The sequence below is a fragment of the Arvicola amphibius genome, chromosome 6, assembly GCF_903992535.2.
Source record: "Arvicola amphibius chromosome 6, mArvAmp1.2, whole genome shotgun sequence".
NCBI lineage: Eukaryota > Metazoa > Chordata > Mammalia > Rodentia > Cricetidae > Arvicola > Arvicola amphibius.
In genome coordinates, this window is record NC_052052.2 from 121983587 (window position 1) to 121996624 (window position 13038).

General features: G+C 41.5%; 1 protein-coding gene across 4 annotated transcripts in view; it reads left to right on the forward strand.

Moving 5' to 3' along the window:
- Elmo1 (engulfment and cell motility 1) overlaps positions 1 to 13038 on the forward strand; it is a 517917-nt gene that overhangs the window by 257395 nt on the left and 247484 nt on the right. For all 4 annotated transcript variants that reach the window (XM_038333241.1, XM_038333243.1, XM_038333242.1 and 1 more), the window contains one exon: positions 1582 to 1686. In XM_038333241.1, the coding sequence (XP_038189169.1) occupies positions 1582 to 1686 (105 nt within the window). The remainder of the gene's footprint in view (positions 1 to 1581; positions 1687 to 13038) is intronic.

The following is a 13038-nucleotide window of genomic DNA, read 5'->3' on the forward strand; positions in this document are numbered from 1 at the left end:
TCTTATACTCGGGTTAGAAAGAATCACTGTTAACCAAATTTTCCTCTGAAAACAGAAAATTGGGCTATTAGAAAGTACTAAGATCAAAGGAAAATAATTGTTTCATGCAAATTATATAGATTTTTAAAGGAGGTCTGGATTGACATGGAGCAAAAAATTCCCATCATATTTGATTATTTGTAGTTCAACTTTAAATTTTCTCTTTAAATTTTTTCTTCTTTAAAAAAAATATTCTTTTCTCCTACAATGTATTCTGCTTATAGTTTCCCCTTCCTTGATTCCTCCAAATTTATCCCTACCTTCCCCTGCCCTCTAGACCCATTTTCTTTCTGTCTCTCATTATAAAAGAACAGGCTTCTAAGAGATAACAACCAAATATGACAAGATAAAGTATAATAAGAATAAGCAAAACTATCATATTGAAGTTGGTCACAGCAACCCAATAGGAGCAAAAGAGTTTCAAGAGCAGTCAAAAGAGTCAGAATCCCATTCGTTCTCACAGTCCGGAGTACAATAAAAATACTAAGTTGATAACTGTAATATATATGCAGAGGATCTGGTGCAGACCCATGTAGGCCCTATGCTTGCTGCTTCAATCTCTGTGAGTTTGTATGCACCTTGCTTCGTTGATTCAGAGGGCCTTGTTCTCCTGGTTTCCTCCATCCCCTCTGCCTCTTAGAAGCTTTCCACCTCCTCTTCTGCAGGATTCCCTGGCATATGAGGGGAGGGATTTGATGGAGACATTGAATTTATACCCCCCATCTCTCTGTCTGCATAATGCCTGGCTGTGCGTCTCTGCGTCTGTTCCCATCTGCTTCTGGATGAAGCTTCTGATGATGACTTGATAATATAAAAGGAAAAACCACAGTTTTCTTGAATTCCTTCATCATTTAGATCCGTGTACTCTGAACTGGCTTTGGTAACTGATGGAGAGAGCAGATAATTCAGGCTTCAACCTCTCATAGGCATAACTGCATTAGGCTATCACCATGCTGTGTGTGGAGACTGACATGTAGATGCCCTTCTTCAGGGCAAGTGGATATCAGAACCCTGTGTACATCTCCACCGTTCCCATTGCCTGTACTCAGATACCTATCTAACTCGGGATAGTTCTCAAACCAACCAAGAGGCGTTGACTATAGCTGGCCTCATATGAGTATGAAGAAGTTGAGATATGGGTGGGTGGTGGCTTCCTGTGGTCAGCTTCTATCATAAATGACAGAACTGTGGTTTCTCCACGTACTCCCCCTTTCTCAGACGCCAATGGCTTCATTTCAGGATAACTACCATAAATATAACTCACTTGTTATTTTCTTTTCTTAATGTGTTACTTGTCTAATCTTATATTTGATCTCCAACTGGGTCTCCCAGCCTCATGTATAGAAGCTGATTTTTTTTCTGAACCTGAAACGCTAGGAGAATTCCCATCAATGTGTGTTGGTACAGAGACAGGCAATGCCACTATTTTTGATTATTTGGTGTTTACCTCATGATGTTTCAGTCCTGAGGAGCATCTCAGTTCCCTTGTGCTTGATGACGTCTGCTGAAGAATTAACTGAAAGCATTTTGTTCTCCTTCTAGAATCATGTCAATCCTGCCATGGACTTCACACAGACCCCTCCTGGCATGCTGGCTCTGGACAACATGCTGTATTTCGCTAAGCACCATCAGGATGCATACATTCGGGTAAGTGTGCTGGCTCTTCTCAGGTACTGCCAGCGTCCTGTGAATTTTGTTCTCAAACCTACGCACAGAGGAGATTATTAGCTGAGTCATCCAGTGAATTTTCTTTTATCAGCAGTAAACTAAAGAAATGCAATTGACCAAGGGGCTAAAAGAAGGATACTTTTACATTTCTTCCATTTATTTAAACAATATAGTTGGTACTGGGAAATGTTTTCTATAGTTTAATATTGAAGTGTGATTAAAAACTATTAAGGAATTAAGGGAACAGCAATGAACTACATACCTAAATCCTGCAAAACCTCACATTTGGTAGAGATTCCCTTTAGGCTTATTCCGGAGTTGGAAAGAGGCCCAGGATCCTTAGTGCTGCATTGCTTCATTTCAGTCTAATGTTAAGAGATAAAAACCTAATAAGCAAAAATAAAGAGAAAAATGGGATAGTTGTGGAGAGGAGCCTTTGAGTATTTTGTAACAGCCTGAGCATACTCCGGGCACTGTGTTAGGTTGTTGATGGGAGGCAGAAGGAAGTGGGGACCTCAGTGCTTCTGTGTAATAGCAGGTGCCACCTGCTGCCTGGACAGTGCCCTGTAGAGAAGAGAGTGGGGGACAGTGACATAAGACTTGTCTGTTGGGTTGCACATCTGAAGCCCTGGATTCATGGTGGCACTGTGTTTATGTCTTCAGGGAGGAGAGCTCAGATGTAATTGAGTGGAATAGATGCAAGACTGAAATCCAGGAGGGATGTCAATGAAAAGGGAGTGGGCACGTGGTTACAATGATGACTAGTCCGGAAGGTAGAAAGTGTTTGAAAATTGCTCAAAAGTAAGAAGCATCGGACTGAGCTGAAAATGGAGCATGTCTTCCATGTACTGGGGAATTCTCTGCTGGACTTTCAGTCTCCTGGAGATGTTCCTGGCACTGTTACTAGTTAGTGATTTAAATGTGGATGATTCCATTGTGTCTGGGCTAAAGTTTCTTCTGTTAAACAAGGGAGACGTAGGGGTGCTCAGCTGTGACAGTTCCTTAGCAGGTCTTTGGCAGTGAGTGTTGCTGTGTCCATGGGAAGATATTGGGGTATATTTGTGTAAGCTGCAGTGAGAAATTGTACCATCTAGCTGTGACTCCCGTGAATGACGTTATGTTGGACTCCATATTCTCTGTAGGGCCCATATTTTAAATGTTTGCAGTTTGAGAAGCTTTGACCTATTGTGAATTGTTATTTGTAGTTTGAATACATGAAGACCTTTATGGTCATTTCTCTGAAAGGTTTGCAGTCTGATGCATGCTCAGAAGTTCAGTCTTTTCTAACAAAATTGTTTTTCCATAAAACTTGGATCTGAGGCCCAGGATTGTTGACCATGCACCTTTAATTTCGTGCTTAGGAGGCAGAAGCAGCTCTGTGAGCTTGAGGACAGCCTGGTTTACAAAGTGAGTAGCACACAGTGCAAGCCTGTCTCAAAGTAAATAGAGAGACAAACAAGAACCCCTACCCACAAAACCAAAAACCAAAAAAACCTTCTTTAATTTCACTTACATATACATATACCTACTGCACAGGCCTTTTCTGTGGATGTAATCTGCTCTCATCACAGGAAAATTAGTATTTCGAGAGACCACACAATATCTAGCCTCAGAGAATTGAGTAGGAAAAGTAGCAGCCAAGTAGAAATTGAATTTCACATCAACTGATTGATGGTTGCAGATAAATGCCTCTAAGATTAGAGCTCTCTGATACCAAATGTGTTGTTAATTGCACGAGAAGCATATGTCTTATGAAAAGTAATTTAATGTTTTAAAGCTTGATTTCTCAATGCGTTTTCTACACTCCGATAAGTGAAATCAATACCATGGCAACCTGAAAGAACTTTGTATCTAACAAAGACTTGAAGAGAAGCTTAGGGGCAAAGCAAGGCGGGGTCTTTCTTCTTCTTCTGCCTTTTCTTTATGAGTTGAAATATGTGTACCTCAAATACTGTTAAATTTTCTCACAAGAGTTCCTTCCACGAGGTCCCTTGTGACTTTGGCACATTGACTACTAGATGGAAGGCGAAAGCTAACTCTTCCTAGATCCACTTCTCTGCCCCACCCAACCTCTCATTCCCTCTTCATTCCTCATCCAGTCCTGGTTCTGCTGGCCAAGTACTCATGAGAGTAAGGTCTGCCTGGGAGTTTGACTAATATATCAGAGGTTTCACTATTAAAGAAAACTGATTCTGCCTTTCGTACCAGCTATCCATTGCCAACAATACCCAGCTAAGGGAAGGATTTCATCTGGCTTTAGCTCACACGGCTCTTACGCATGCAGACACAATCTCTTTGAGTTCATGGCACATCAGCCTTGCTGCGTCCAGAAAACATTGTTTCCTTTAAGTCATCTACCACCTCTGGAATTCTTTCTTAAGCTTTTATTTTAAATAAAATATACTCTTTTTTTAAAACAAGGTAAATCTCTAGTATGTATTCAGCTATTCATTTATTATGTGTATTGTTTGATAGATTCATCTTCTGCACTTGAATATAGCCTTGCCATTCATGTTCTTTCTCACTCAGATTTGTGGTTGGGATTTCTTTAAAAAGAGAAAATGTGCACCAAATGTGGTTGTTTGTACCTTTAATTCCAGAACTGAAGAGGTATAGGCAGAGACAGGTGGGTCTCTGTGAGTTTGAGGTCAGCCTGGTCTACAGAATGAGTTTCAGGACAGCGAGGACAGTTACATAGAGAAACCGTGTTTTAAAAAAAATCAAGAGGAAAAATGGGGAGGGAGGGAAAGTGTGGTGTTCTTCTTCTTTTCCTCACTCCCCACCACTATTCCCTTTGTTTTTGACATTTCTCTTCTCTTATGTTTCCGTGATTATTTTGGTCTTAGGTGTTGTCTTGCCTTCTGTCCTAGGTCCCTGCCTTTGTCTTAGCAACCTTGGTCACCTGCATGTGTGTGCCCATCGCTTTGCAGACCTTCCTCCCCTTTGCCCTTCTGTTGATATTTAGGGTTGGTTCACGATCATCATGGTGGAAAGTGGACAGACATGGTGCAGGATCAGTAACTGAGAACTTTACATCCTGATCCGCATGCAGCAGGCAGAGCGAGAGTGGGACTGGGCCTGGTGTGAGCTTTTGAAACCTCAACACTTACTCTCAGTGACGCAGCACCTCCAGTAAGGCCATGTCTCCTAATCCTTCTCAAGAAGTTCCACTGACTGGGAACCAAACATTCCGATCTATGAGCCTATAGAGGCCATTCTCATTCAGACTACTGCATGGTATTAGCTGGGTGCTTTAATTACTTTCCAGCTTGCTGTGATAAAATACCTTCACAAGAGCAGTTTGATGGAGAAAGGGTTTATTTCAGTTCACAGTGCCATTGACTATGGTCCGTCATAACAAGCATGTCACGGTAGGAGGAACTTGAGGCAGATGCTCACATTGCTGTAGTCAAGAGAAGGAAGAGAACTGACTGTCAACAGCTATCTTCTTCCGTTTTAGCCAGACTAGGAGCCAAGCCCAGAGAATGGTGCTGCCCAGTTTTTTTAGTGTAGACATCCCTTCTCCGCTAACCTAGTCAAGAGAATCCTTCCAAACCTGTTGGTGTGAGTCAACATTCTGTCAAGGTGACAATATTAACCATCATACTGGTATGAAGGGTGTAGAAGGAGCTGCGGGCAGGCCTGCTTTTCATCCCGCCAGGCTCCCAGCCGTCTGGCTAGCTTATGCCCCGAAATAACAACACACAAATTGTATTCATTTAAACACTGCCTGGCCCATTAGTTTCAGCCTCTTATTGGCTAATTCTCACATCTTGCTTTAACCCATATTTAGTAATCTGTGTAGTACCATGAGGTGGTGGCTTACCATGAGAGATCTTAACCTGCGATTGTCTCAGAGAGGAGAGGCATGGTGACTGCCTGAGGCGTCTGCCTGACTCTGCTTTCTTTCTCTCACAATTCTGTTCTGTCTACTCCGCCTACCTAATTTTCTGTCCTATTAAAGGGCCAAGGCAGTTTCTTTATTAACCAATGAAAGTAACACATAGACAGATAACCCTCCTCCATCAGAAGGGAAGACAGAGGAGGGTCTGTCAAATAAAGGGGAAATGAGAGGGGGTGTCATGGCCTATGCTTTGTTGAGGGAGCTAGCAAACACCAAGATAGCACAGGTGAGATGGGAGTGGCACGGACGGTCCGAGCCCAACGGGAAAATTGGAGACAGGTCTTTAATGACCTTTGAAACTATATTAAGGTGCTTTTTCAAACCTAAACTTCATTTCTAAACAGATATAACAATTTCTAAACAATAAACCTAAACATTTTCTCAAGGCAATTAAGCAGAGATAATAATTTTGGGGAAAGTACTCCCTTGCCAGAAAACAACATGAGAAATAGAGGCTAGTGAAGAAGCTGGGGTGGGGAGTAGGAGCTAAGGCCACAGATATGCTCTAGAAAGGGGACTTAGGAAGTTAAGAAATTGTAGACAAGTGATGTTAACCTGACTGTAGGTATCAGTGGGGAGAAGCAATTTGGTTGCAGATGAAGTAAATTTCACTATCCAAAGAAGAGGGAGACTTTGGGCTTGAGGGACCTGGTGAGAGTGCTGACTTTGGCTATTTGGACTTCCCTACCCCCATTTTTGTCCCTTTCCTGATCTGTGCCTTTTTACCTGAGTGTTTCTATGAGGCAGACAGTGAGCTTGAGGTGCAGAGCTGAAATGCATAGGACCCGGCGTTCCTTGTATTCCACCTCTTCGGGATGTGCACTCTCTCTAGTCCGTGCATCTGTATGACTGCTAAACTCTCCTTCTACACCATCCCCGTGCCTTTATCTCTCACTACCTATCCCTTTCTCTCTGTCCTCTGAGCTACCACCTAACTAACCCTTTGTCAAAACAAAATTATGGCAGTCCACATGTTAACCAGGCAGTTATAAATTCTGCCTGAGTATTTGCGACACCCTTAAGTTTGAATGTTTCATGCCACCTGCCTGATGGACAGCTCTCTAAGCAAAACTTGTCTTTAGATAACCCCTGGCCCTCTTCCTGGAGGATATTATTGACCCTGCACCTTGGACACTCAAATCGAATTTCTGTGACCTTTTAGAGCTTTAAATATATTTACCTGCGCTTCGTGTCTCCTGGAATTGACTAAAATAAACTGTGTGAGCAGACACTGAAGTTCATTTACATTTCCAACTATTGGCCCACTGTCTAGTGCCTAGTACCTTCCATTATTTCCTTATTAATCAAGCAGTTAAAGAATTAGTTTGCCAATGCAAAATAGACTCCATGTTTGTTTGTTTGTTTTTTTTATATGCTTTTTGTTTCATTTTGTTTTGGTCTATTTTTTGTTGTCTTACTGTTTGTTTGATTTTTTTCTCCTTTTTAAGAAATAAAGAAGGAACATGAAATTGAGTGTGTAGGGAGGTGGGGAATATCTAGGAGGAGTTAGGGAAAGGGAAATAATATAATCAAAATGTAGTGTATGAAAAAACTTTCTTAAGGAAAAAAGAACAGAATTTTCATAGCTTTATTCTTTGTCCTCATCTGAAATTCATGGCCTTCATACTTCTAAAGATACTATTTGCCACATGAATTTCTTGATGGGTGGCTAGGTTTCTTATGTAATACTTGAATAAAACTACAGTAACTGTGTTCTAGTGAAAGCTGCAGATGTAATTGAATTACCCCACAGTTGGATGGGCACAGACCCGAGGAGGAATTACAGATCTGAGCATCTCACTGAGTGTGGAGTGAAATCACCATGATTTCAGATATGAATCTTTCATCATATTATCAAATATTTGATTAACACCAAACAGTGTTATTTCAAGGAATAAGAGCGCCCAGTAAAAGTGTCATAGCGGAGCATTCTTGGTTGATCTCTTGTGTCAAGGCAGTGACATGAAGAAGCAATCCAAATATTCAGAACCTGTTTTCAGGCATGAGACCGACCCTTGCAGAAACTAGGTGAGTTTTAAATGTGCAACAATAAAAGCTAAATGCACGCAAGTGAGATCCTTCTATGGTTGCTTGTATATTATCAGAGAATACAAAAGCTATTGGGGGCAGGGTAAGGCGTATGTCCTTAGATGCTAAAAGAAAGTTGAAGAAAATGCACTAAATTATTTTTTTTTGAGTGTTACAATCATTCATTCATTGTCTCATTCAAGAATATTATCAAACACCAAGCAGACATGGTACCGTGTACAGTAGATGTGGTAGTAAGGATAAAAGCTAAGATTTGGCTCTTATAGAGAAGAAATAATCACACACACACACACACACACACACACACACACACACACACACACACACCAGTAATAATTGCTTTCCATTTGGGAAATTCCTTGTCTCCTTCCTTAGGGGGTTTTAGATGTACATGGTATTGGGAACCCTCTAATAAGTCATAGAAGCTCTCTTTGATAATGTGAGGTTTTTCGTACTATGTGGAACAGGTAATTTTTCACAACTTTTGGAAATATCTTCTTTAGCTATATCAGAGAGCTAGCATTGTGGACTTCCTTCCTCCTGTGACCTGACTTTAGACAATGGCCCGACTTTCTGAAGAAACCAGGTGACAGTTGGTCAGTATGGAATAAAGCAGACCTAACTCATTGTTCCGCCTCAGTTCTTGTGGGGCTGTATCATAAATATGTTTCCCTAATGAAGCTGCTCCCTCACTAATTTATAGACTCTCACCATAAAGGTGTTACTCAACAGGATTTATAAGATCTGGAGGCTTCCAGGATCAAAATGAAAAGTCAACGCTGGCACTGGTTTGTTCTTTACATACTCTGCAATCCTTTTTTTTTTATTGAGGTATAATCGGTCTATGAAAACAATTTGCATAATTAATGTATGCAATTTGGTGGAGTACCCTGCAATTCCTGTGCAATTCTTGCTTTATCATACCTCCTAGTTTATGACTAGCATTTTATCCACTGCAATATCATGGGACACTAGGTGACTATAAGTAGATGATAATGAATTTCCTGATGAGGAATATAGAAATGCTTTTAAAAATAAGATTAGTTATACTAGTTTCACATAATTGCAGGCCAGGGCAATTATGTTTGTAATATTATGTTTATAATACAAAATCAGAAAAAATATTGATAATATGTTAAGTATGAGATTGTGGAGAACGATGTATATCTCAAATTAAGTATGGGTTTCTCAAGACACTTTTCACTAGAGCCATTTTTTCCAGAAATGAAATATGTAAAGTATATCTATATTTAAAAATCCATTAAGTGGAATTTTTCTACTGTATCCACCAAGCAATACTTTTTAAAATTAGTCAGCAGGGTTAGGAATGGTGGCAAATCCCTGCTATCCTAGTACTTGGGGTGACGAAGCGGTGGATCAAGTGCAAGGCTGGACTCAGCTAGTGACACTGTCTCAAAAACATAAATAAATGAAGGTAAATAGCACTCAGGAGGCAGAGGCAGGCGGATCTCTGAGTTTGAGGCAAGCCTGGTCTACAAGAGCTAGTTCCAGGACAGGCTCTAGAAACTACAGGGAAACCCTGTCTCGAAAAAAAAAGAAGGTAAATAAGGGAGGGATGGAGGAAGAAGCACAGGAGAGAAGGATGGGAGAGGCTAGGTAGTTGGCTACTGATCTGAGGCTTTTGAGACAGAAACCCCAGAGTACTGCTGGATGAGAAAGATGAGAAGTGTCACTTCTAGAGTCTTGGAAAGCATTGTTTGTGATCCCCTCCTCAGTGCAGGATGACCAGGTGACTCTGTACTTTATCTTCTATCTACATATCCCTCTGCTTTGTCAGTAGAGGCTCACCTCAGTTTAACAGGGATGCTCCCGTCAAGTTTTCTCGTAGCAGTGCCGGAGAGCTCCTGCACAGTTATTACAGGGCTGCATAGTTATTACAGCTAGCACGTGCTTATAATCTGAGCTTGCTGGGAGGCAATGGCAAGGTCTTCATTAATTGCTCACCATACTGTTCTGCAGTTGGTACTTTCCGTATTTATGCTTGAGGGAGCTGGTACACAAAGAGAGCCTGCCCAGGGTCACAGAGCTAGAGATACACCAGAGCTAAATTTTTAAAAATTATGATTTTTAAATATATTCTTATTAAAATATAATAACCACTTCTTTCCCCCCTCCAGCCTCTCCCATATTCCTCTCCCTCAAATTAATAGCTTATTTTCTTTGATTATTGTTACATATAAATGTGTGTGCATAAACATATATGACTATACACTTGCATGTATAAAACACAAAATGTAGCTATCCCCCTCATCAAAGAGGCTTTACTCTACAACACATGGGAACCGTCACAGGAAATCTCATCTGGACACAATGTAGCCATCGATGCAATCAGCCAATGAACAATAAAGTTTCACAGCAGACATCGTGATAATCTGCCTCTTGCAATCCTTCTGCTTTGGCTTCCAGGAAGTTCCCTGAGCTATAGAGCAGGATCTGTGATGGAGATATATTTATTGGGGCTGGGCTCCCCATGATCCATTGATCTCTGCACTCAGTCCAGTTGTGGTTTTCGGTGATGGTTTCCATGTGCTGCAGAATGAGCTTCTTGGATGAGTGTAATGGCAACATTATTCTCTGAGTATATAGCTAAGATTTAGAACATAGTTAGGATTATGCTGATCTAGCAAAGAGATAGTAATAGATTCTTTTCTGCGGTCTAGCCCTGGGATGCTGGTTAGGTTTCCCTTCTGTAGAGTGAGCCTGAAATACAATTAGACAACTGTTGGTTGCCACTAACCTGGGAGTGCCACTTCTTGTACCTTTATCTCAACCTGGCGTTGTTGTGGTTTTTAGGTGTTGCATCTGGGTAAGACTACTTAATTTCTGCCCTCTCTCAGCAAGCCCAACTGTAAGAACGATGCTTTCAGGTCAAATACAAGTGGAGTGATCCAAATGTGTGGTCTTCATTTTTCTCTGCAGTGGGATAACATCCTGTTGTGCTTGTGTATCCCATTTTTATTATCATGCACCTGCTAAAGGGCATTTGGGTTGCTTTCTTTTCTGGCAATTGTGAATAGTGCAGCAATGAAGACGGCCAAACGAGCATCTGTGGAATACGATGCTGAGTCCCTTGGGCGTATGCCATGTGGGGAAGGGGTGATATAATAGATTTATTTTTAGTTTTCTGAGGATTCACATACTGATTTCCACAGTGGCTGCACCAATTACATCTGGATAATCTGGGTTTTTTTTTGGGGGGGGGGGGGTAGGAGATTTATGTGGCACTTTCAGCCATACTTCAGGTGAACCTTTAGATGCTCTTTGCTCCACTAACCCGGTATTGTCAGAGGAAAGAGAATTTGATTTCCCTGGAAGCAGTTCTTATTCTCCCTCTGTTAATGAGTCACCTAGACTCCTTAATCTATTCTGTTTGGCTTCTTCTTGCTTTCTATGTCTTTTTGATACTTCTATGTTGTGTATCTTGGTGGCCATTGATAAGAATCCTCTCCAACTCACTGAACTCAACCTGTTGCTGGTACCTGGAAGGTCTTTTTATGGTTGTACTGGCTGTGCCCTTTGTTACTGCTCAGATAGATTCTCAGCCTTCCATGTTTGCTCTTCTCCAACCTAGGCAACTTCCTGAGACCAGGACTTCATCTTGTCCTGTCTGTTTATTCCTTTTCTGAGAATAAAGGACTTAACGCCAGGCTCTTGTGAAGAGGGAAGGGGGCTGGCAATGATTATGCCTCACAGTTTTTCCTGCTGTAAATTTGAAAGGAAAGAAAACATTGTCCACTCAGTGTAAAATTTCTGGCTTGTGTTCTGGAGCTGTGAGCACCATCAGGCACCTGGTGACTTTAAGAAATAGAGAACGAAGCTAGCTGCTGTCCACCAGCCCATCCTGCAGGGAAGCAGGATCTAGTGTAGTAGGCCGCGTGCCTGTGCTCAGGCGGGTGCGGGTGGAGGCGATGCTGACTCTTCAAAGTAGATTAAGGAACTTTTCACATTTCAAAGGGGGAAATTGGCAGTTTTCCAAGCAGCATAATTACAGGACAGTGTGTAATATGTAATTAAACTTAACTATGAAGCAAATGATTGGAATACAGCTTGCTGGAACATCATTTTTTCGTTCCCATAGCACTGACAGATCCTCCCCTCCCCTTGTCCCTGAAGGAGCTTCAGCAGCAATTGCTCCTAATTTTTTTTTTAAATAAAATTATATGTTGCCACTTAAACACACGGTTTCGTGTAAAGGAACCTTTTTTATTTGAGTGACATTTTCTTTCTAGGTGATGCGGAGGAAAGATTCAGCTTAGAATAGCAAAGACCCCTTGGCAGAACCTTGCAGGGGGCTTTACAAAAATGATTCTTTGTCTAATAATTCATGTAAACACTTTTATTTTTGCCTCTCATTTTCATTCTTTTTCTGACCAAGGTCCATAGCTTTGGAGGCTTGTTTTTATGTACAGGTTTTTTTTTTTTCAAGCCTAAAAATAGCAGCATTAATTCCGTTGATTGTGAATCCACAAGCTGTTACTGCCAAACAATCGGGACCCCTTGAGAGTGTGAATGTATGTGATTAGATTTACTAATTGGGCTGGAAAGCACAAATTCTGACTTCCAAAGCCAAAGCTTTGAATGGAATGCTTCAGTCCTTAGGATGAGATCATTGTTAAACATGGGCCTGGCTTATTTCAGAGGACTTTTCCTTGGGGAGGGAGGGCAGACATGCAGGGATGCACCGATGGATGCAATGGATATATGGCCTCCCTAGACCACCTGCCACTGCTGCCCCACCTGCTTTCCTGTTCCCTCCTCTCAGTGTCTGAAATGTCAGGAGTTCTGTTTTAACATGGCTATGTCTCTGATTTAGTTTTTCTTCATTCCAGACCAAGCTGAGATACAGTTTCAAAGTTTTTCATTGATTTATGCAGAGTCTCCTAGTCAATTTTAAAGCCCCGGGAAGAGCTGGCATAGTGCTTATATACCTTTACCAAGTGGGAGGCCCTGGATTAAACTTACAGCAACAAACAGAAGCAGTAGACTTTAAATTATTGGTGTGTTAGCTTAAAAAAAAAAAAAGATGTTCTTGGCACATTACAAATTCAAGTCTGTTGTGAATTCGAAGCTATAGAAGGCCCGTGTGTGGCTGCCACCCTCGTGGTCCTGTTGGCAGTAGCTGCTGCCTCTCAAGGGCTGCTGTGGTTTTTCTGCCTCAAGCCCACTTGGCTTCTTAGTTCTGCACATCTTTCCTCCATGCCCACCTTGTCTGTTTTGTTTCCTTACTTGGTGATGTAACTAAAGGTTTGCTGAATCCCTCCTTTGTGACAAGCGCTGCTTCTTTCTGCTGTGATTATAAAGCCTCTGCATTCAAGTGTATGTCCATCTGTATGGCCTGTGCAGAGAGCTCTCCTGGT